Raw genomic sequence first — 26,693 nt, forward strand, 5'->3', positions numbered from 1 at the left:
CTGTTCGCAGCTTATTATAAAAAGTGTTTTACAGCATAGTTATGCTAGCTTGGATCAGCAATCAAAGTGTGAATTAATGTGTACAGGAAGTGTGCATGTGTATGTTGGGAGTGAGTGGGATGCAGCTATGTTTGGCCTTCACATATGTGAGCCAACTGTGAACTGCATAAAAAGAGGTCTGAAATTATTTATGGGATGCAAAAGCCAGCAGCTCAAGTTCCCTTGAGAGAACCTGAGTGTATCAAAGTAATAAAGTGTTTAAAGAGTATTTCTGGCCTATTTCAAACGCCCCGTTTATCAAAATACGTTTTGACACACACATCGCCTTCACATAACTCGAGCATTATTTCCTATAGAAAAAGGAAACTGAAAAAAATAATAATGGAGAGAACAATCAGCCAACAGTACAATGTTATTCAACAGCGACTTTGTTGAAGACCCTCTCTTGACACTTCACAAATACACTCATTAATCTCTTACTTGCTCTTGAAGGTCACAAAGTCCCAGCTAGATTGGGTAGTTTACTGGGAAGCATGCAAATTCAATTTCCAGCAAAGAAGTTATTAAAGCCCTCAAACCGAAAACTATATTGGTTGGCCCCTACCTGTCACTACCTTTTAGGATCAACCTATATCACCATTCCTTCTTTCCCAATCGAATAAACTTTGAGCCATAAATGGGAAAACATTGGTAATAAATACCTTCCTCAGCTTGTCACCCAACCTTTTAGCTCTGGGAACATTGGTTCTAGTCTCAACCGGTATGATCATGATTTAGAAAAACTATTTATTGCTTCTTTCAAAAGTGGTATCCTTCACATCTGCTGGTTTAAGGTATCTGCTGTGTTTGTTTGTAGCTATTATGTCATCCACAATAAACCACTGAAGGTCACCAATGCTCTTCGCGATGGGGAGTTGTACTGAATCCTTCGTCTACCTTTGGGGGTCTGCAGTGAATACCTGGAGTCTGACGTATGTCTTCACAGTCCAGTCAACAGCCTCTGTGCCAGGTGGACAGACGTGATACTAAGACTTGCTGCCAAGTTCTTCTCAGACATCCACCCCACGGTGGTAAACAGGTGGCAAATTTTAGTCAATCCTGCAGTCACCAGGACCTCCTGCAGAAGTGGATCTGTGAAGCACAAGCTTCCACTTAATTCAAAGTGCCTAGCCAAACCTGGCTGAAAAACCTAAGTGATAGATGTGCTAACAAACATGAAAAGCCTTTTAGACCAGTGATCAAGATGGTGTTTGGAACATTGCAACATTGTGTTTGCCCACCAGTTTGAAACCAGTCCAGTAGAGCAACCTGAACTTTGTCTCCTCAAAACACTGTAAGCCTAAATAGATTGCACTGGTGAAAGTGGTTTTTGTGATGTACTTAGGCTTTTAAAGGAATAGTTCACTCTAGAATTTAAATTTCCTGATAATTTAGTCACCCCTATGTCATCCATGTTCATGTCTTACTTTCTTCCCATAACAACATATGGGTTGAGGTAAATAAATGTGTGAAGGCTGTGGGCATCAGCATATTTAGCATTGACAGTCGAAAAGAAAGGTTTTTGAGGAAAACATTCCAGGATTTTTCTCCATATAGTGGACTTCAGTGGATCAGCGGGTTGAAGGTCCAAATTGCAGTTTCAATGCAGCTTCAAAGGGCTCTACACCAGCCGAGGAATAAGGGTCTTATCTAGCGAAATGAGATATATTTTAACCACAAATGCTTGATTTGCACTAGCTCTGTGTCCATGACTTCACGCATTACATAGTCATGTTGGAAAAGTCATGTTGGAAGAGTCACGTTTGATGTAGGTGGAAGTACCTACCTAATGTTTACAAAGTGAGCGTGCAAAGAAAGTGAAACGCTCTTTACAAAAAATATAGAACGACGATTTTTGCAGTTGGAGAAGAAAATGAGTGTTTTTCACCCTAGCCTACTTTTTTGAACAAAAGTACACAGATGAAGAACTTTTCCAATGAATAGTCACACATCGCAAAGCTAGTGCAAGGCACATCGCAGAGCTAGTGCAAATGCATTTGTGGTAAAAAAGCATATGCAAATTATTTTTGTTTTTGTTTGTTTGTTTAGAGAAAGACCATTTCTTTATATAAGACCCTTATTCCTTGGCTGGGATCATGTAGAACCCTTTGAAGCTGCATTGAAATGGCAATTTGGACCTTCAACCCACTGATCCCCATTCCACTTGACATCCACTATGGAGAAAAATCCTGGAATATTTTCCTTAAAAACCTTTATTTATTTTTGACTGAAGAAAGAAAGACATTAACTTGGTTAACATGGGGGTGAGTAAAGTATCAGGAAATTTTAATTCAGGAGTGAACTAATCCTTTAATGCATTTGGGGAACAACTCTGGACCTGCTTGGATAAACTGAAAACCACCTTAATCTAGGTTTAGCAGGATTTTGGAAATTGAATATTTAGCCCAGAGTTTTAAATTCTGACTTTATTTGCTTACCTCTCATTGTAAACCTGTATGACTGTCTTGAAACTGAAAATTTGACAAAATTGTCATATAAGTCAAAAACGATCATTGAATGATTAAGTTCAATCTTTTCCACACAAAGTAATCATTTGTGTGGAACACACAGAAATGTAAGCGATTATTTGCTGACAATTTCCCCTCTAAAGAGCTATTAACATGAGAACTGCTATGGTATATTTGAGTTAGTGAGCTGAAATTTATGGAAAAATATTTCAGTCTGATTTGTGAACTTAATCAGTTGGTTCATTTGCAAAAAAAACTTGTACAAAAAATAGTTTGGTTTGTTCCACACAAAGCTATTATGTGGCTCCATAGCTGTGTGAAGATTGTGTGAAGATTCTTCAAATAATTCTCCTGTTGTGTTTTATAGAAAATAACAGCATATGGGTTTAAAACAAAATGAGAGAAATATCAGTAAATAATGACAGTTTTTCATTTGCAGTTGAGTTATTCCAGAATTGCCCTGTTGTTTCTAAAAAATAGCTGCTGTGAGAAGGCTGTGGGCATCAGCATATTTAGCATTGACAGCAGTTTTCTTTATAACCACTAGCTAGAAAACGTCTATGTTTGGCGGCATCATAAAGAGCGTGCACTGATTCTGTCAACAGATGAGATTTACACACGCGTCTGTCGCTTACCTGCCTTGTGCTGGGCCTAAACCTCCAGACCTTGTTCCTAATACCCTCCCTCTACAGGCTGCTCTGCTGTCTCATTGATTTCATGTCTTTCACTAAAGCTGCACGCCTTTCTGGTCAGCTGATTGCATCTAGACCCAACCCTACATTTATAACACGGACACACATACATGCATTTTCTGGATCCGTGACTTGGCGAAGGTCACATTGAGTTTGTTTGCACAGGCTGTTGTATTCTTTTCTAAGTAAGGCTCAATCAGAAAGCATAGCGAGGGAACGAACAAACAAAAAGATGAACTATTGAATGTCAAGACATGCTATTAGATTGGCTGTGTCTGTAAGTATCTGTTTGTAGCCATCTGGCTTCCCGTGAAAGAACAAAGATGAGGATTCCTAAAACACTTTATCTTTTTAAACCGCTTTGTGCATGCCTCTTACTCGCTTGGTGTGCACACATACGCATGACAAGTTCGATAGCTGGCAGTTCAAACAATTGCAGTGTCTGTAGGTAACAAAACCGTTGCTATCATGTTATCTTATCGTTAAATTCTTGAACTATGTCCTTTTGCCTCTTTGTCTTGGACTTGCTTGGGTTCTTATCTGAGCACTAACTCATGACTGCAGACTTCCAGGACTGAATGGAGAGATCTGGAAATCAGTGGCTGCCTAGGAAGTGCAGCTTCCACTAAAATTTCATCAAAATGTGGCAATCATGCATAACAAATCAACTTTATATTATATATGTATAACTCTTGCATTTCAATATTTCAGGTGCCTAAAATTTCACCCTGCACCACCTCTCTCCAAGGTGCAATATCTATACCAGTTTCTCAAAAAATGTTATATGGGTACTCTATTCGTCTGATTAGAAATTATAAAAGAAAATTACTTTGCAGTGTATTTGTTCTTAAAAAGATATTTCACTCAAACAATTTCTGTCAATAATTATTCACTCTCGTGACCTTAAAAACCTGTATGACCTTCGTTCATCTTCAAAACACTTTTTTTATGAAATTCGAGAGCTTTCTGGCTCTGCATAGATATCTACGTAACAACTGCATTCAAGGCCCAGAAAGGTAGTAAGGACAGTGGCTTGCACAGGGGCACTTTACCGTATATGTAATAATGATTGGCGAAACATTCATGCGTTTAAGGGTTAAAATAGTCCATGGAGTGGTTCAACCATAATTTTATGAAGCTACGAGAATACTTTTTGTGTGCAAAGAAATCAGAATTAACTTTGACCCTCATTTAAAAATGTAACATGTTGAGGCCATATGACATTAATGTGACATTCGGTGAAATAATGCTTTTTTATACTCTTTTTAGGAGTATTTCACAAAACATATAAAACATTGCTGTATAAAAGAAATGGCTTCTTGAATAAAAAAAACTTGAAATGTGGGGTGGGTCATACTGTAATTGTCCATTGAAAATGGATTAAATCATTTAATCACTGTCGTTTGCTGTGATTTAATGAGTGACTGGTGTTGCTTTGATTTCATGGTGACTTCAAGAGTAGTGTTCTGGTATGCTATTCTAAATCCATTCTATTAATTTAGCATTTATAATCGTGTCCCCTCATTAACCAGGACTTAGTTTGAGAAGTATTGTCTTCCAGCAACATTGCTATTGCAAAATAGATCCTAGTACACATTTTGCCATTGATAAGTGACATCTGTGCTTCCCCACTCTTGAGAAGCCCCAGCCGCCGCTGCTGAAAATCAACTTAGTCTCATTAATACTGCATGAAGGCATGAAGGCCTTTTCTGTTTTGCCTCTTGAGGTTCCTTGTTTTGACAGCGTGTCCCAGCACTAGACCAGACCTCTTTCAGCCACACTGTTCCGAATAAGGTCAAACTGTAGCATACAGTGCATCTGTGAAGCAAAGACCTTTTAAAAAGCATCATGGTTTAAGTTGCATGAACTTTACGCTGTTTTGATTCTTCCGAACAGTTTGACATGCTAGGGTTAATGCATATCTTTACTTTGGGCTTGTTCTACAACATTTGCTTTTAAGCAATTAAACCTTTAATGTAAGTTTGAGCTGTTTACTCATGGGGTTTAGTTCAAAAAGAAAAATGCCTGGGGCTGTTTTTGTTGTGCAGCAAAGATGCATACAGAATCGTTGTGTATTTGGATTTAGCAAGGTGTGCGAACCTGAAACAATTCACAGCTGTGGCAGGTGGCCTCTGCTGGAGCATGTAATGTTTACCTCTGTTATGGGGGTTTGGATTTAAGTGAATGCCACCGAGCTTCTCCCATAGCTTGGAAAAACAGAGTGGAGATCTATCTTGTGTCAAACGGGCGCCATATTTGATTGACAGGCTGGCAAGAGGGTGAGGCTTGTCAGCACTAGGCATTTCAGGCAGTTGCTAAGACTTACGCTGTCACAGATAACGTCACAAACAGACCGAGTCGGCTGACCTTGGTGATGTAGCAGTAGCGGAACATCAGCTAACAAAGTTGCGACAATCGGGGCACTTGAAAGTCCTTGTAGTTCAATCTGGGCCCATATGTAGGCTTTTATTACTCTTCTAAGTTGTCACACAATGCTGTGCTTGCGGATTTTGCATTAGCATTCTCTTTTTTTCTAGCCTGTGGTCCCTGTCCCTTAGCAGCCTCTAAAATAGAAGCCTAATTAGCTTCCCCAGGTAGTGAAGAGAGAACAGAAGACAATATCTGGCTCCTTGTCAACACACATGGCGCCGAGTGCACAAATAAAGCAGCGTGCGAGGGTGGGTGGCTACAGGGAGGAGAAACCCACTGTTTAAACATCAGGGTGCTTCTGCCAGAAAACTCCAATTTTGGCTCGTCATACTGGGTCACACGGGGAAAACTCGGGCACTGGTCCCTTCAGGCTCGATGCACGGCTGCAGGTAGCAACAGCCTTGTGAAATTTTCCCCTAGTTAAGTTGGACTCTCTTCGTGCGCTTTGTCTGTGCTGCAGAAAACAGGCAGGACAATTGGGGAATGTTGTATCCCCTCTTGAGTGGCAGGATGTTCAGGTATTTGTTGGAAGCCCCCTGCGTATGGTGATAGAGCATAAAACATACTTTCCAAATGCCTTTTGTTCTTCCTTACCTCACAGGAGTTGTCCTGGCAGCTCTGAAATTTGAACCCTTGTAGGAAACTCAACTTGCGTCATCCACCCACTATGTTTAATTGTTTTCTTCTTCTCCCTCGCTCTCTCTATCAGCACACACTCATAAAAAAAATAACAAATAATAATAAATTGTATTTTTAGCTCATTTAGCTTATCAAAGAAATCCTAATGTGGTCACCCACAGGTGCAAAATGCAATACAATTACAAAGCCAGTACAAGTTCAAAACAAAATTGTATCAAATCACAGCACAACAAAATTAAGAAATGCTCCTGACCAGTGGTGATCCACTGATTAAGAATTTATGTCACATTTATCAGCTGCATACGTCATTGAGGCGGTCTCATTTAAGCAAAGCAAGTATTTGATTGCAAAGTAAGAGACATTTCAGCAATTTATACCTCATGAGGAAAGACAGACAATGTTATTACTTTTCTTAAATGAACCATCTTCTGAACCTCTGAAGTAACAAGCCAGCAATCCAAGGCTGCGTTCCAGTTTTTACACCCTTCCCTCCGTCTCATTGACTCGGATGTACATCATTGATTACTTTGCATGAGTGCCCACTTCTGGCAGAACCATTGCAATGGGTTTAATTGGAACCTCCTAAGCCCTTGATTTGCTGTGGAGTTGATTTGTTATTTAAACTATTTTTCTTTGCGAAACAGTTTTATGCAGCATTCTAGAAATGTTTGGGCTGATTTAAATATTTAAAAAAAAATGTTGTTTGTGGTAGGGGAAAATTAAACAAAACCTGCGATGATGACAATTGTTGCATTGTGGTATATATAAGCGGTCTGAAGTGTAAATATGAAGTAGATTAAGGGTCTGTCCATATAAGGGTCTCCCCTCATCCACTTGAGGAAGTGGAATGCATTTCAAAATGGCAGCGGGGATTCCCCCAAGGGAAAGTGCTTAGGGAACTTTGCGAGTGTGTTGTGTCTAAAAGTGAAGTGGAACGCAGTCCAGTTTCCAGCTCAAAATGCATATGGTTCAGATGTAGATTGTGCCATTCTGAGAAGGAACTGCCCCTAAGTGGTTGGGAGTGTTTTCGCTGTGATGTGATTTTTTTTTTTTTTTTAACAATACTTCATATCAGGACAACTCATCTACTTACTAGTCTGCTTTTACAGCCATGTTGTGCTAATACTATTCCAACTCAAACTTTCAAATTTGTCAATTTTAGATTAAAATTAAACCAGTTGTCAAAAGCTCAGTGGTCTGTGCAACTGTGTTGTAATTTGTTTGTAGCCTAACATTAGCTTTTTTACCTCTGGCCATAGATTTTACCCTGTTAAAAAAAAACAGTGCTGACAAAATGATTCAAAATGTGTACAGTCTAATTTTGAGCTACGGGCAAAAACAGTCAGTTTTGGTCGAATTTGAGATTTTTACAAAAATGAGTTCATTATGCCTTCTTCTAGCGATCCTAATACTCCAAACAGTAATTAAACATCTAAAATTATCTTTATTTGTATGTTTTCTGAGAGGAGTACCTTTTTCTTTGCTCACTTCTTCTTGACTGCTGTTGCTTCTCACCACAAGTTGTTGGTCTGTTGTTGCAAAGCACAGCATTCCAACTTTGTGAATATTCATATCGAATTCTTGATGACGTGTCCAAACCATTGAAAACCCATGCTGATGAAAAACTAAAACGATCATGCCGACTGACATTTGCAAAGTGCGTGCATAAGACGCGCCTCTCTGAGAGCGCGCAGTCTACCTATAAAGTGCATTATTACGTAATATGTCTTGGCAAGATTCACACAAACATAATCTGAATGTTTTGTTAATAGTTGGGGAAAAATTTGATGTGTAACATTATATTAGATCCGTGCATTACAGTACATTTTAATATAGATCTGTCTCAATGTTAATCAAACATTAAAAGAAAAGACAGAAATCACTCACTGCTCTTGATTAAACTATTTTGTATATTTTTTCATATACTAAGATAAAATAAAAATAGATATATTGTGATAATATAGTAATAATATAGTAAGTAATATTACGAAAAGAAGCAATACTTGGTGATTTTGCTTTGGAATCTTCAAAAAACTTTGACTTGTTTTTTCTCAAAATCAAAAGGCTAAAGCTCAGGCATTTTTGTCTGATTCCAACAAGATATATATTACTTTGAAGGTAGTTTATGGAGAATGTGAAAATACAAATAACTAATTTTTGAAAATTTGCTCATTCCAACTCATTTTGCCAGCACAAGTCAGGTATGTTTTAAAGCATGACTAAAGCTTAGTTGGTCATGAGCTGGTCTAAGCTGGTCCTGAGCTGGTTCTAAACTAATTATGAGCTGGCCCTGAGCAGGAGCTAGTTGCTTCAGACCTAGGACCAGCACCTGAACAGCTTAAACCAGCTTAGGACCATCTTAAACCAGCTCAAGACCAACTAAGTACCAGCTTAAACCAGCTGCTATACATTAAAACATACCTAACCAGCATATTCTGTTTTTTTTTATTTATTTATTTATTTTTTTAAACAGGGTAGGCTTCAAAGTTCATAGAAGTTTGTGTACATTTATGTAATTTAAATATCATAAACTTTTTTTGGTCACTGAAATTATTTTCTGCAATATTGTCTTTTTGTCGAGGGAGCCAGGGTCATGCTAATTTCTCAAAATGACAACATCTTTAAAGCACTCTATTGGCAAACTGCTGTGCTCTTTAACATAAATATTAAAACTGACTATCAGTATTCTCCTAAAACATTTGTAAATATCTTATTCAGTTTTGCTTCTTGAGTAAATGCAAGTTGTTTTAAGCACATAGTTTCTGCTCAAACAAGACAAAGAGGCTGATGTTAGTGTTTACACATTCTCTGTGAGATTTCACCAAAAAGCGCTGGAGTATTTTTATCCAGATGCTTGCTAAAATCTCACATTGAGGCCAAAATGAAGAGAAAATCACACCATCAGTCTTACTAATGTATGTTTTCCTAGCAGATGATTTAGTGTTTTCCTTGCTGTGATTTCATGTGACGCGTGCCACAAACACACAGAGCTGTCAGATCCATCCTCATCCTCCTACTCGGATGACGAGGGATCATTTCGGAAAGCTTTGAGCGTTCAGGCGGCTAATGTTTTAACTGCGCCGCGCTCACTCGTGTAACGTACGCCATGAAAGATGTCATAATTGTGCCTGGATTGCATAGGACACCTGCTCCATTTTCCTCACCCAGTCCAAGCTTTCTAATAGGCTACACAATATTTAAGACTGGAGTGATAGCGCGACACGTTCGAGGGTGCGTCTTTGAAGCTTGACAAACCGCGTTAGACTGGAAATCTTGGCACTGGCTTTGGGTTCCAGTAGAAGGCACTAATTAAAAGTGTAAGATGTTGATTAAGATTGAGCTTGCTATGGAGATACCCTTGAGGGAACCTCAAAAAGAGCTGAACGTGAACTAAAGGGAGCAGATTAACAACAGAGGGGCTTTACTTCAGAAAGACTGTCGCCCCTGTTTATGCAGAGCTAGAACTGTCGATACCTCTGCCTTGATTCACCTTTGAAAAGCCAGAGAGCTTGTACAGAGATGGCAACATTTAATTAGCTGCAAATCTGTGCTGTCTGCTGCCTGGCATTAAATTACATCCCTGACTGATATGACCTTTTTAAATGATGTATCGATTTGTTAATACTGCTTAGCATTAGCGCCTGGGTACCACGATGTCGTCGCGTGAAATTGAAGTAATATTTGTACTGGTATTGATTCAGTGAAAAGGCGGAAGACGATGTGATATTTTCGGATCTGTTTGCTTAGTGGATTCTTCTTTCCTGCTGCGTTGACACAACACTGCCTCCCTCAATCTCGCTCTTTCTTACACACACACACGCACACACACTCTCTTTTTTGTAATAATTAACAGGAGACACCGGAAGATGTGATTTCCAGTACTTGAATATAAATGATCAAAAACAGAACACCATGTAAAACTCAAATTCAACATATTAACCTTTATAATGAAACATGACAATATCAACAATGCAGCTGATTGGCTGAAATCCACATGGGATGTTTTAAATGGTAGTTGCATTTAATTAAAAAGGAAATGAAGGGAAACTTCTTTCTTCAAAAACAAACAGTACTACATTAGCAGTACAAAGCATAGTGCTGTCTGAATTCTTGTACTTTCAGAGTGTGTGAGTTGAATTAAGGACTTCCTGACTTTTGATGAGCAGTGATGGGAATAATGGCGTTATAAATAAACGGTGTTACTAACGGCATTGCTTTTTTCAGTAACGAGTAATCAAATTAATTACTGTTTCCCCCGTTACAACGCCATTACCGTTACTGACAATAAAATGTGGCGTTACTGTCGTTGAGCTCACTGAAGCGGTTTTAATCTGAATAGGCTCTCTCTCAGCCATAGGACCTGCAAAGCTAGGCATTGCATCGCGTTGCATTCTTTTACTGAGGTAAATTCTGGCTTATTCCTTTCAGCGCGTCTACTTCCAGAAATGAAAGTAGCCGAGATAAACTTGATGAATGTTCACGTTTGTTTACGGAAATTATGCGGGTGTTTACCTACATGTATGTTCGTCTCACGTGGATGTTTAAAATTTGAAAAGCGGAGCCGCTTGTGGGCATGATTACATTAGAGATAAAAAGTTTAGATGGAAATAACTAGAGCTTGCGTTGGTATCATACGGATTACTTTATCAGAGAATATTTGTTTTCGACGTGACTTCATTTAAAAGTAGACATTTAAAGCTTGTTCTCTTGTTATTATGACTATACACAAAGAAAAGACCCTTTGCCATTTCAAATGATACCTTATTCTTATCTGTGGAATATTTTTCATAGTTGAAGCGACCCCAATAACATGATATTTAGCTCCTGGAAGGTGTCTCTCACATTGTCATACAGCAACATTAAAAAAGTGTAGATTAGTGTACAATGTTTTATTCATTTACCATATTTAATATTTGGGGGCATCCAAGTTATTTGACATATGTGACCCTGGACCACAAAACCAGTCTTAAGTAGCATGGGTATATTTGTAGCAATAGCCAAAAATACACTGTATGGGTCAAAATTATCGATTTTTCTTTTAGGCCAAAAATCATTAGGATATTAAGTAAAGATCATGTTTCATGAAAGTATTTAGTAAATTTCCTACTGTAAATATATAAAAACTTAATTTTTGATCAGTAATATGCATTGCTAAGAATTTAATTTGGACAACTTTAAAGGCGATTTTCTCAACATTTTGATTTTTTTGCTCCCTCAGATTCCAGATTTTCAAATAGTTGTATCTCGGCCAAATATCGTTCTATCCTAACAAACCATTCATCAACGGGAAGCTTATTTATTCTGCATTCAGATGATGCATAAATGTCAATTTCACAAAATTGACCCTTATGACTGGTTTTGTGGTCCAGGGTCACACATGGTTAATTTCCCTGGTAATTAGTTACTTTTATGATGATGTAACTCAGTTACTAACTCAGTTACTATTTGTGAGAAGTAACTATAGCTATAACTAATTCCTTTTTAAAAGTAACATGCCCAACACTGTTGATGAGTATGTAGTTGTTGCAAGGTGATATGTGATGGTGTTTACAAATTTAGTATACAAATGACATCAAAATTGTGAGTTAGATATTGAATCTGTTTGAGTCAGGGATATTTTACAATGTAGCGGTGCGGATACATTTACCATTAAGTGGCAAATTTTTGCAAGCGCAATCCAGTCATTTTAATATGTATCCAAGCAATTATGGATTTCACATGAGGGTGTAAATTTTGCAACGGGTTCATGTTAGTAATGCTGATTTGTTGCATTGACCAACAACTGCTTAGCTGAAAGTAACTTTTGTGCCTTTTGACAATAGACAAATGGCATCATGATACTATAATGAATGGTGGTGGAGACTGATCCAGAGGAGAAGAAACCATTGAATAAAGTTTTTTTTTTTTTTTTTTCTTATAACTTCATAAAATTATGGTTGAACCACTGATGTCACATGGACTATTTTATCGGTGTCCTTAATATATTTCTGGGGATTGAATGTGTCAGTTGCATTGCTATCTATGCAGGGTCATTTTTTTTTTTTTTTTGAAGATGAAGATGACAGTTTTAAATGACATGAGGGTGACTTTTTCACAAGATGCGAAATGCGTACTGCCATGTACGTTGGGTTTGTACATGTCACCACAGTTCTGACTTGAAATGTCCATTGAGTGGCGCTATAACTCTAATACTCTCTGATGTTTTAAAATAACATACCATCTGCACTATACCTAAACCTACACAATAGTATAAACAAAAGCGAATGTCATGTAAAAACATGATCACAAACATGCTGTTTCAGCTATAGTTTTTCGTGTTTTTCACGGGATTCGTACCCAAGGATTCCGCATCCTAAGTCTAATTCCGCATCGGCTAAGCTACCAAGCAAGCTTGTTATGTCCGGAAAGTGAAATGTATGAAGCTGTAATCATAACTGTGTATGAAAACGAGGTGTTTTACCACCTTTACTGTTCATTTCTGTTGGAAACTGCAATGATATTTACTTATTGGTATGTATTTTGCGTCATGTGAAGAAGTTCCCACAGGTATGTTTTCGCCATAAGATTAGGTAGGTGAATAATTAATAACATTTTTGGGTGAACTATCCCTTGAAACTCTTAATTACGTTTATAAAACCGTAGCATGTGCATAGTATAGATGGAGCAGCTGGAGTTGAACAAATTGCTGGAAAGTAGTAAGGAGGAAAATACAATAAAAAATGATTCAGTACTCCACTGCAAAAATTGCTGTATTTCATCTTTGTTTCCTCAAAGCCCAAACTAGGAGTGTCTAGACTTTGAAGTCTTTGCAGACTGTGACCAGATAGTGTCTAGTGAAGTAAAACGTCATTAGCAGGGCAGGTTAGCACAATCTGCTGGTGTATTGCTGGGATAGCAGGGTTTAAAATAGAGGGTAATAGGCTACTGTACCTCTTTACAAGATTTGTGTGTGTGTGTGTGTGTGCGTGTGTGCGTGTGTGTGTGTGTGTGTGTGTGTGTGTGTGTGTGTGTGTGTGTGTGTGTGTGTGTTTGGATCAGCTTTGTATGACTCATAGCTCCTTTTATAAAGAAAAAAGCAATCATGACACGTTGGGCAGTCTATTGCTTCCATTTTTCAGTAAATTTTGGGGCAGAGGGATATGAAGGCAGTGCCCATTTTATGCCTCAAAAGAGAAAATTTGAGAGAAATAGTTGAACAGTTACAATCAATGAAGCCTTAAGACAATTGTTCAAATCAATACACCATAACACAAGCTTAATAACTAAGTAGGTAAATAAATAAATAAAGTTATTAAAGAAAATCATAAAATAATAATGTTAGATGAGAAATTAGAAGTTGGCCAAGCTTGTTGACTTGGTTAGTAGCTTATCCTTATCTTTAATCTGTGCTTTTGTTATTAAACTCTCCTGCACTTAAATCTCTGTATAGCTCTGTTTGTCTGTCTGACCTGCCCTCCCTCTCTCTCTCTTTTCTCTCTCTCTTTGTGCTGGAACAAGCAGATGTAATCTGAGTGAGTGAGTAGTTGGTGAGCGTGTTAATAGTGTTAGGCTGTAGGCAGGGTGCCGTTCTGGTCCAGCTCGGCTGCACATGCATTTGATGGATCACTCTGCTGTCAGATCAATTTTAGAAATGCATTGGAACCAGAGAGACAAAGAGAGAAAGCGTGAGCAAGACAGGGAAGGATAGAGAGGGATGGTCAGGGGCGGAGTAAATCGGGTACGGAACCACACCAAGCGATATAAAAGGGAGGACATATGAAGATGCTGGGAGTGAGAGATATAAAGACGATACCGCCACAGGAGAATGGCAAAAACAATGATGGGCTAAAATGGTATCTCTAAAGAATGCGTGGGAGACTGAAAGGTAAAAAAAAATGTAGTGAAAACTATCCGATATTTCCCTCTCCATCACCCTCGGTATTTATAGCAGATGAGGACTTGAGGCTAGAGAAAAAGAATGATCTCTTTCACCCATGTGCTGAAACTGGTGGAAACTGACTATTAACTACACTCCTCCGCACCAACTAAAACCCACTTTCTTCGATTTGCGTGCCACAGATATGTAGAAAATGTGCACATACTTGCTCTTCACCACAAGGAGCAGCAAAGGTCATTGTTGCCAGTGTGTAAGTGAGAGGACTTTTGCTAAGGCAGGTTTAGATGTGCTTTCCAGTGCTAAAGAGCTTGGAGAGGAGCTTCAGAAGAGGTTGAGGGATACTCTAGGGTTGCCTGGTTTATCCAAATAAAACCAATATTGCAAAATGGTTTATTGTGATTATCAAATGCATGCTTGAGCATGTGTGAGCAGCTCATGGTCCTGTCTTTTTAGCATCTATAGGAGACAGCCGTTAATATTAATTATTGTAATTTAAGTTAAATAAACAAATAAATAAGATTACTATTATTATTATTATTATTATTATTGTCTTTATTAGATATTAGATTTTGAGTTTTACAGTGAAATATTACAATATAGTAGTATTTTTTTATTTTTTTTATTTTATAGCAACAACTTTATTTATTTAGTATTATTATGTTTTTCTTAAATATTTTTTTTTTTTTACAAAAATAATAGTAATAATAGTAATAATAATAATAATAATAATAATAATTATTATTATTATTATTATTATTATTATTATTATTATTATTATGGTTTCTTAGATAATAGATTTTTCCATTTTACAGTGAAATATTACACAATTATAGTATTTATTTTTATTTATTTTACTAAAACCAATAGCAACTTTTATAATAATAATAATAATAATAATAATAATAATTATTATTATTATTATTATTATTATTATTATTATGTTCTTCTTAAATGTTAAATTTGCAGTTTTACAGTAAAATATTACAATATAGTAGTATTTTTATTTATTTTTACTAACAACAACAACTTTTATAATAATAATAATAGTAATACTAGTAATAATAATAATAATAATAATAATAATTGTTGTTGTTATTATTATAGTAGTATTTTAGTATATTAAAATATAATATGTTTTTATTTTTATTTGTTTTTACTAACAACAACTTTTATAATAATAATACTAATAATACTAATAATAATACAATTATTATTATTATTATTATTATTATTATTATTATTATTATTGTTGTTTTGTTTTTCTTAAATATTAGATTTTTTTCAGTTTTAAAGTGAAATATTACTATATAGTTGTATTATTATTATTATTATTATTTTTTTACTAACAACAACAACAACATAAATACATATTATTATTATTATTATTATTATTATTATTATTAATGTTGTTGTAATATTAATAAATCACACAAATTTTGGCACAACTGTACAACCCAAAAAAAAAAAAACACAAGCCTACAGCTAAAAATTAAATTAAATTTTATTAATAATTCATTTATTTTTTAATTTAATTTAATTTAATTAATTTATTTATTTATTGTACAGTCCTATTTATTCAGCTTTGAGAAGGCTTCTTCTTTTGTTTCCCCAGCTAGAAATGTGCTCACTAGTACTAGTGCTAGACTTCTTCCATTATTCCTGCTAGCAAACTGTGTGACTTCTTCCATTATTCCATTCCTTTCTTCCAGTCTCCCATTTGTTCGATCAAACAGGTATTCATCCACAAACTTTACTGTGTTGCTTGAACCAAAAGACTAAGACATGCTCGAACAAACAGCACAATGTTTTAAAAAAAGTCAAAGTGTATATATTCCTCTGGAAGTCAACCTACGAATGTACGTTCTGTACACAGTTGTCTCTGCACAACTGAGATAGGAGAAAGTGTTCTAACATCGAAAAATTACCTCTATAGCACCAGTTTTCTAAAGAACTAGAAAATAAAAAGTCCTTTGTTAAAAAAAAAAAAAGTTATTTTTTGACATCAGGCTGTAAAACCCATTTTGCTTTAATTGGAACATTTATTTTAAGAGTGAATAGTGTGGAGGAGATTTGCGAGTCGTTGAAGTGTATTTGGAGGGAGTTTAAGAAGACTTCTGTCGAGCTGGAGAGCTGGCTAAAGGGAGTTTTGAGGTTACGGAGAGGTTGGGGAATTTTCACAGCGGATGTGCTTGAGGTCTTCAGTTGAGCCGATGCATGCTGAGAGACTGTGAATTAAAAAGCAAAGGGAAGATTTGACTGACAGATGGAGCTTGTGGAAGAAATGACAATCGCCTGTCCACTTTTTCCTCATCCCACACATTTCCCTGTCCAGTACCACTTCTCACTCTCTAGCTTTGTTGTAAAACCTAGCAAGAAGCCTTGTTGCCTTCTGCCTACATATCTATCTTACTTTTTTGACACCTGGGCCCTTGTTTTATTATATTGTTTCACTGTCAATTACTTCAGCGATGCTTGATTAATAATGCATGGAGAAGCATTGACAAGATTCTCTTACACAAACAGAAGATAAACTGCAGAGAAACTAATTGGATCAAAGAAAAGGTCAATGAAACAGTGCATTTATACATTTAAAGTGTATTTGCTAATTGCACATTCGAAGTTGTGTTTTCTGCCTGCACTAAAAAAGAAAGGCTTGTGAAAATTAAGATATGTGCAACTGATTCTATTTCTTTCTGTTCTTTCTCCTAGATGACTCAGGAGCAGTACATCCTGGCATCTCAGCCAAACCCCCTCCAAAGGCCGGGATGTGCTACTGTGTACCCGGTGGGGATTTACGGCTGGCGAAAGCGCTGTCTCTATTTCTTCATCCTCCTCCTCCTCGTCACCATGATCGTCAACCTAGCCTTGACCATATGGATTTTAAAGGTCATGAACTTCACCGTGGTAAGCACTTCACTTCTCATTGTTTTACTCTCTCGCTTGAATGATATTTTTTTCAAGGTCATGCTAATGCAAGCATAGTAAGTACCACTTATTCAGATATGCAAAAATCTTGTCATATCTGATTGCGTGCATTCATTATCTTCTCTCATTGTCCCAAGCTTTTCTACTTTTGTGAGGCTCAGGTGTACTAGCAAACATGTGGTCACAGAACTTTATTTACCCAGTTGATTTGTTCTTGTTTAACAGCATCTGCTACACATGCTGGCTGTACACAATTACAAAGTATGGGCTGCCTGGATCAGCGGAGTCATGAACCTACTCAAAAATGAACACTCTGTGGTTTGTCTGCCGAAACGGCAAGACGAAATGAGAGGATTTTGTGGTTTTGTGTAAGTGCGTGTCTAAAATAACTGGTGTAAGACCTAGGAACTACAATAGTTCTTTGTAGAGTTAGCGTGTGTTTGAGTCTCTACTATTGTAACACATGACAAGCTCATGAAAGCTCTTTTTTGGCATGTGTGCTTATGTGTGCTCTTAGGACTGTGGAGCTTATATCTTTTCATTGAGGCTGCGAAAGGGACTACTGCACACAGACTTGTATCTGTAGGCTTACTATTATCTTGGTTAAACTACTTTGAGTTGTTTGACCTGTATAGTGACTCTCAGTTTGGTCGTTCCTCAACTATAGTGGCAGTTATTAACAAATCGTTGGGGTTATCACTAAATGGGTCACCAGAGTTTGACTGAATGACCACATACTGTATTGGACATTTCTCCGCTTGTTATCATGACTACAAAGGACAACAAAAATCATAACTGGCTCATGTAGTCTCTTGTATATATGGAAGTCTGTTTCCACCACTGAATAAAAAATAAAAAAGGTAATTGCAACTTTTTATTTCACAATTCTGACTTTTTCAGAATTGTGAGTTATAAATGTAAAATTGCCAGTTTTAAAGTCAGAACTGTGTGATATAAACTCAGTATTGCAAGAAAAAAATTCAGAATTGCGAGTTTAAATCTGAGGGTTTATTTTTATTTCTCACAATTCGAAGAAATTTCAATTCTGACTTTTTTTACTTTATAACACAAAATTGTGAGTTATTAAGTGAGAAAAACTTGCAGTCTTATTTCCCCCTTGGAATTGGACTTGCAATTGTGAGTTTATATCTCACAATTGTGAGGAAAAAAAATCTGAATTGCGACTGTATGTCCTGCAGTTCTGACTTTATAACTCACAATTGAGTTTTATCATGCAATATGCAAGTTTATCTTGCAATTCTGACTTTATTTCTCAGAATCGCAAGTTTATATGTCACAATTCTGACTTTATAACTTGCAATTGTGGGTTTATATCTCACAATTCTGATAAAAAAAAAAAAAAAAAAGATTCTGACTTTTTCTGAGAATTGCATGATACAAACTCGCAATTCTGAGAAAAAGTTGTGAGGAAAAAAACATCTGAATTGCGCATTTATGTACCTCAGTTCTGACTTTATAAATTGCAATTGTGAGTTTTAAAAAGTCTGAAGTGTGAGATGTAAACTCGTAATTGCGAGAAATAAAGTACGAATTGTGAGATATAAAGTTGCAATAACTATTTTATTTTTTATTCAGTGGCAGAAACGGGCTTCCATACATATAAAAGTGTCCAAAATACATAAATAAATAAACCCATGTGACAATATCTTAGAAATGTACTTTTTGTATTGATGTTGGTTCGATGTGAAATTATAAGTAAAATAATAATAATAATAATAAAATAATGCCTTGAATAAATTTTATTATAATTAAAAATAAATATAATATATAATATATAATATATAATATAATATATATACATATATTGTATATGTTTATAAAAAAAAAAATGTCCGTAAGTGTATGAACAAGTGTCACAAATGATTAATTAAAACAAAATTTGGCAGAAAAAAAAAATGTTTCAAATAATAGTAGCAAGAAATAATAATAAAAATGTATGGCATTGTTTTCTTTATATAATGTTATCATTTTAATTATTTAGTTTTATTTGACACCTCAAAAGTATCAAAATTATTTTTGTATTCAGAAAACAAAGCTGCGTATCAAAGCAGATGTGTACAAGTCATTGTATTGTATGTATGAATTGCATTTTAATGTATTTTTAATTGAATTAATGGTAACACTTTATAATAACTATCTGTTATAACTAGTTAATAGACCATTAATAACCTGTTAGTTAATGAGTTATAAATGACTTGTTAAATAACTGTTAATAGTTTGTTATATATTTATAACTGTGCCTTATAGATAGCCAATAGATAACTTACAAACTGTTAGTTAACAAGTTATAAATGACTTGTTAACTGTATTTTAATGATTTATAACTATACCTATTAAATTAGTAATAGATCATGAACAAGCTGTTAGTAAATTATTTACTAAAGACTTGTTAAGTATCAGTTAATAGTTTATATATGTTATTGGGACGTTATTCTAAAGTTGCAACTATTCCTCATTTACTAACAGTTAATAAATGAAGAATAGTTGCAACTTTAGAATAACGTCCCAATAACATATATAAACTATTAACTGATACTTAACAAGTCTTTAGTAAGTAATTTACTAACAGCTTGTTCATGATCTATTAATATTTTATTAGGTATAGTTATAAATCATTAAAATACAGTTAACAAGTCATTTATAACTTGTTAACTAACAGCTTGTAAGTTATCTATTGGCTATCTATAAGGCACAGTTATAAATAATTAGCAAACTATTAACTGTTATTTGACAAGTCATTTATAACTCATTAACTAACAATTTATTAATGGTCTATCAACTAGTTATAACAGATAGTTATTATAAAGTGTTACCGAATTAATAAATATAATGAAAATAAAAAATAATAATTTCATTCGTCTGGCTCTAAAAAAATGACAGAATTCCAATCTATACTTTATACAAAATAATAAAAAAAAAAACTAAATAAAACAATAATCTCTGGCCTATAGAAACAAATATCCTATTATAGCATTCAAATGTAACAATGTTGCAGGTACAAATATCTTTTTGTAACCATAATAACTACTATTTTCTGGCTTCTCTGGATGGTGTAGCTCAGTGGTTAACCATTAGGGTTGATAATAGAAAGGTTGCGAGTTCATCCCTCGCAAGGGATGATCCATCACTACGACTTCTTTCAGCAAAGCACTTAAACCTTAACTTTCTTGGGGGAATGTACTTTTAATGGGTGTACTGGATGTCGCTTTGGTTTTCCTCAATGCTGTTTTCATTATTATTTAATGTCTTGCCGGTTTCCTGAAACCAGGGTCTGTGTCTTTCCATTCAAAACAACAAGACACGCTATTTAACATTATTTTTAGTCCCACATTGAGCCCAGGCTCATGTGGGAGATTCAGGTTCGTGTCAGGTTTGTTATGTTCCTAACCCGTTTTTTTTTTTTTTTTTCTGTCATATTTTTTCGTGTCTTAATATAATAAAAAAGCAACATCTTCACATTATTTAAACATGGGAACTAGTGAAAGAAACCGTAAGGGCTTTTAAGCAAACACTATCTTACACTGTAACTGTCAGTTAAATATCTTTATAGTGTCATCGCTGTGTGTACTTACATAATGCATTTATGTAAGTATAAAGTGCTGTACAGTGACAGTTATATTATTTGAAGCAAACTGTACATTCACTCCAGTGACTGCTAACTTAGCTTGTGCAAATATCCAGCTATTGAAACACCGCCAAGTATAAGTCATATGTAATGACCGCATACGTGGGGCCAACACTTCGACATACTGTAACTCCCCATAATAATTTCCATTTGTTGCTATGGCAACCCCAGCTCGATAAACCCATCATAAGTTACATATCTATCCATTTTCACCAATTTCTGCAAAAAAGTATATTTTCTGACTCAATTTACCTGCTTGGTCACCAGCTATTCCAGCTGTAATATCCCACAATCCCCCGAGGGGCCACTGCTTGGACTGGATATATATGTATGCAAATCAGCTTGGTCAAGTCAAGTCAATCCTTCCCTACTGTTTTCATAAATGGCCCCCAACAATCAAATCTCCACTAAGCTGGCCCAAAACAGCAAGGGGGGAGACGGAGGCAGAGATGGAGAGAGTGAGTGAGCGAACGAGAGCGAACATCAGGCTTTGGGAAGGGAAAAAGGCAGATGGGTAATTTCACAGGAGCCGTTAGCAAGTCTCTAGGGTTGGCGGATTCTGCTGTTACGAAATCCAATTGTGCAGATGAATTTCCTTCCCGTTAACCCATGAAGCCATATATTCCGCTGATATTAGTCAAATCCCTCACTGTGATAAATGTCACACAAGTCATAATTCTTTCTTGTGTGTGTGTGTGTGCGTGTGTGTGTGTGTGTTTGTTGGGAACACAGGAAGTAGCCACAGCTACATGAAATTTGCATGTTTTCAGGATTTGGGATGCAACTTATCATTTAGAGGGATAGTTTAGCCAAAAAATGAAAATTCTGTCATTATTTACTCACCCTCTTGTCGTTCCAAATTTGTGTGATTTTCTGTTTCTCTGAGGAATGAAAAGGAAAGAGGTATTCATTATATGGAGACTTAAAACTGTTCTCCAGTCTATCTTTTATTAATTAACAGAAGAAAGTAAGTCATAGAGGTTTGGAACAACTTTTTACTTTTTAATATTTTGGGGTGGGGGTGAGTGGGTAGCTATACTACACATTACAAACAGAAGCTTTGAAGCTATTTTCAAAGAAAAATGTTTTTGAAGTAAGGATTCTATTTCATTATGTAATCAGAGCTGTATTTATCTGGCACAAAAACAATGAAGGTCTAATTTAGGGACAATTCACTAAACATTTACTTTAAACCAATGAAACTTGCAAAAAACATTAATTTATTTCACTGATGGAATCAGCATGTGACTTAATGGCTTGTAATATATTAAGTGACTTATGTATGTATTTAACAGAATCATTTATTCATATGAACCAAACAAACCGACTTATGTTACTTAAATTAAACTTTACTTAAATTTGTGGGGTTTAAAAAAAGCTTGTAAATCTACTCTATTTTGAAAATTCTAGTCCTCATTACGGCTCATTGTGTGCTTTGCTTTGCTCTACAATTTAGGGTCGGTGTTCAAATAGTGGTGCAATTAATTCTCTATGAATGGTTTTACAGAAATCTCAGCAGACAATACACTTTTCAATTTGTGTGCAGTTTGCATCCGACAAACCAGAACTTACTTCTCAACACTGGTCAGTACATTTTTGTGACCTGTGCTGGCAAAATTTTCTCCCTTTAATCCCTATTAAAAGCTCGTTAGAGTCAGCAATTTCATCAATTTTGAGAAAAATTGAGTTAAAGCTTTTAGAAGTTTCAAAAGCAAAATAACCTAGCATTGTTGAATCTTTTTTTTTTTTTTCCTCAGAATAGCGAGTTTATATCTTGCATTTGTGAGTTTTTGTTTAGAATTGTGAGTTATAAAATAAGAATTGAGATATGAAGTCGCAATTCTGAGAAATGAAGAATTACGTGATATAGACTCGCAAAATGTCAGAATTGTGAGACATAAACTTGCCGGTCTGAAAACATATTACTTTGAATAGGACTTAATAACTCACAATTGCGAGTCTATATCTCACAATTGAGAAAAAAAAGTTATAATTGCGTGAAAAAAAGTAATAATTGTAAGATATTGTAAGATATAAACTTGCAATTGCAAGAAAAAAAGTCAGAATTTTGAGATACAATATCGCATTTGTGAGAAAGTTTAATTCTCGCAATTGTGAGTTTATATTCAAATTCTGTGGGAAAAAAAGTCAGAAATGAGTTTATATCTTGCAATTCTGACTTAATCGAATTTATATCTCGCATTTGTGAGTTTTTGCTCAGAATTGTCAGTTATAAAATTAGAATTGAGATATAAAGTCGCAATTCTGCAATTGCATGATACAAATTAGCAAAATGTGAGTTAAGTCAGAAGTGTGAGATATAAACTTGCCATTCTGAGAACATATTAGTCTGAATTGGACTTAATAACTCACAATTCCGAGTTTATATCTGACAATTCTAAGAAAAAAATTATAATTGCAAGAAAAAGTCATAATTGTGAGATATAAACTTGAAATTGCAAGAAAAAAAGTATTTTGAGATATCGCATTTGCAAGAAAAGAAGTCAGAATTGCGAGCTAAAACTTGCCGTTCTGAAAACATATTAGTCTGAATTGGACTTAATAACTCACCATTGCTGAGAACATATTAATCTAAATTGGACTTAAACTTAAAATTGTGAGTTTATATCTCACAATTCTAAGAAAAAAATTATAATTGCAAGAAAAAAAGTCCGAATTGTGAGATGTGAACTTGCTATTGCAAGAAAAAAAAGTCAGAATTTTGAGATACAATATCGCATTTGCGAGAAAAGAAGTCAGAATTGCAAGCTAAAACTTGCCGTTCTAACATATTAGTGTGAATTGGACTTAATAACTCACAATTGCGAGTTTATATCTCACAATTCTAGGAAATAGTTATAACTGCAAGAAAAAAAGTCATAAATGTGAGCTATAAACTTGCAATTGCAAGAAAAAAAGTCAGAATTGCGAGATACAATATTGCATTTGCGAAAAAGGAAGTCAGAATTGCAGGCTTATCTCGCAATTCTGACTTTATTTCTTGCAGTTGTGAGTTTATATTAAAATTCTGAGGGGAAAAAAGTCAGAAATGATTAATTTTTCAGAATTGCAGGTTTATGTCACGCAGTTCTGAGAAAAACACAATACCCTTTTTTATATTTTTTATTCAGTGGTAGAAACAGGCTTCCATATATCTAATATAATGTTACACATCAGATGTTTTTTTTTCCCCCAACAGTTAACCAAATGTTCACTTAAGGCATAACAGATTTTGTTTGTGTGAATACTCGCCAAGACAGATATTTTGTATTGTAATTTTGTATATATGAATCACGCTGTCTGAGAGACACGTCTTTATGCGCAAGCTTTGGATGTCTCAGTCAGCGGGATCGATTTGTTTACATCAGCATAGGGTTTGAATATCACATTTTACTAGTTCAGTCTCATGCCATTGAGAATTCACTATGAATATTCACAAAGCCAGAATGCTGCGCTTTACAACTATACCAAACTTGTGCTGAGGGGAAGCAGCAGTCATTAAGAAGCAAGCACAGAAAAAGGTACACTTCTCAGAAAATTTCAGATGTTTAATTACTATTTGGAGCATTTGGATTGCTAGACAAGTCCTTAGGAGTAGTTCACTTTCAGAACAAAAATTTACAGATAATGTACTTCTAATGTAACCCCCTTGTCATCCAAAATGTTCATGTCTTTCTTTCTTCAGTCATAAGAAAATTATGTTTTTTGAGGAAAACATTTCAGGATTTCTCTGGACTTCTATAGTGCCCCTGAGTTTGAACTTCCAAAATGCAGCTTCAAAGGGCTCTAAACAACCCCAGCCAAGGAAAGAAGGGTCTTATCTAGCAAAACAATCAGCTATTTAAAAAAATAAATAAATATAGTATATAATCTTTTTAACCTCAAATGCTTGTCTTGTGTAGCTCTGTGTGTACTCTGTGTAGAGATTAAAACGTATATAAATTGTAAATGTTTTTAGAAAATAACTGATCGTTTCGCTAGATAACCCTGCTGAAAAAAATAGCATATGCTGTTAAGGTGTGTTTTGGTGCTGGGATGCTGGTTTTAGCTGGTTTATGCTGGTTGTTTGCTGGTTTTTGCTGGTCCTTTGCTGGTCCTTGACCAGCAACATGACCAGCATAAACCAGAAAAGGACCAGCATTAACCAGCTATGGACCAGCATAAACCAGCAAACGACCAGCAAAAACCAGCAAACGACCAGCATAAACCAGCTAAAACCAGCATCCCAGCACCAAAACATACCTAACTAGCATATGCTGTTTTTTTTCAGCAGGGAAGACCCTTCTTCCTTGGCTGGGATCATTTAGAGCCCTTTGAAGCTGCATTTAAACTACATTTTGGAAGTTCAAACTTGGGGGCACCATAGAAGTCCATTATATAGAGAGAAATCCTGAAATGTTTTCCTCAAAAAACATAATTTCTTTACGACTGAATAAAGAAAGACATGAACATCTTGGATGGCAAGGGGGTGAGTACATTATCTGTAATTTTTTTTTTGTTCTGAAAGTGACCTACTCCTTTAATAAACATATTTTGTGAAAACCTCAAATTCAAACCAAAATTAAACATTTTACTTTTTTTGCCTGTAGCTCAAAAGTAGTCCATGTGCACTCCTACTTATTTTGCCAGCAGGGTCACAATTTTGTTTTGTGAGTTTGATCTTGGAGATAAGCGACCCAGAGAGTTTGTGCAGAGAGAACGAGCGAGAAAGTGAACCAAAGAACTTTGCATCTTTGAACTTTGAGTGAAGCCAAGTAATGTATTTGCCCTCTTTCAGAGGAAGTGCACAGAGGTTGTCACACAGCCCTTCTCTCTTTGTTCCCCTCCATCAGTCTTTTCCTTATTCTGTTTCTCTTTTTGGAATGCATCTGATCTCTCGCTCTGTGTGTATGAGGTTGAAAGGCTGTTTTGAAAGTTGGTGCATCATAAGCAGATAGAGGGAATTCATTGATTTTCTTTCTGCATCGAGTGTGTACAGTACGTGTGTGTGCTTGAGCACGAAAGCGCTGGGTCATCGTGTGTGATGGCTTGTTTGAATGTGTAGTCTTGTAGACAGAAAATGCTTTTTTAAGGCAGTCTGAAATTTTATGTGTTAAAAGTCATACTAACATCAAGCATTTCACATACTTTTTGGAAATGTTTCAATGGATGCATTAGTTACACTCTTTAAAATAAAGTTTTCTTATTGGCATTGATGGTTGCGTGTAGAAACTTTAAGATCCACATAATCTTTCCATTGCACAAAAGATTCTTTACAGTGGAACAAGGTTCTGCAGATTATGAAAATGTTTTTCAAAACAAACAAACAAAAAACGTTTGCAACCTTAATCTTTAAGAGTGTAGTGGCGTTATCTAAGAAGCATGAGAATTCCTTCTCATGATAATCCATGTTTATTAATGCGTTGATTTATTCAAACCCTACTAGCTTGAAATGAGTTTGGATTAGTAAGTGAGACGATCCATCCAAGCATGTCTTTCGTTCATAGCAGTTTTCCCTCATTATTTCTAAACGGAATATTACAGAGCAAGCTGGTTTTGATATAAAGGGCAAGGCAATCATTTATGCATGCTTCCTGTTTGGTCTGCTTATTAGAGATTTGATGAATAAGGTTCCACATTTGAATGATTGCTTCCTGATTGTTTATTAAGTTTCAATGTCATGGGTCGCAGCAGTAAAAGGACAGAGTTAGCAGTACGCCTGTGTGTGCACACTCATTTTTTTTTTTTTTCTTTTTTTTTTTTTTTTGTTTAAATGAAATGAAAGCCTTTGCTGTGAAAATTATTATAATCTTAAGTGTTTCTTCTTTTTTAAATGCACATGAGCTGTTCAATACAATGGAAGTGGAAAAGGTTTCAATTCAAAAACCACAAAGCCCCAGGCAAAAAAAAAAAAAAAGAAAGAAAGAGAGAAAGATTTATATTGAAAGAAAGAGATAAGCAAATGAGATGAACAATGAGAAGGGTTCTGAGTTCAAATG

General features: G+C 35.5%; 1 protein-coding gene across 1 annotated transcript in view; it reads left to right on the forward strand.

The window, feature by feature from the left end:
• LOC141337109 (zeta-sarcoglycan) overlaps positions 1-26,693 on the forward strand; it is a 335,786-nt gene that overhangs the window by 200,227 nt on the left and 108,866 nt on the right. Inside the window, exon 2 of the mRNA XM_073842867.1 lies at positions 16,854-17,048. Within this exon, the coding sequence (XP_073698968.1) occupies positions 16,854-17,048 (195 nt within the window). The remainder of the gene's footprint in view (positions 1-16,853; positions 17,049-26,693) is intronic.

This window comes from Garra rufa, chromosome 6, assembly GCF_049309525.1.
Source record: "Garra rufa chromosome 6, GarRuf1.0, whole genome shotgun sequence".
Taxonomy (NCBI): domain Eukaryota; kingdom Metazoa; phylum Chordata; class Actinopteri; order Cypriniformes; family Cyprinidae; genus Garra; species Garra rufa.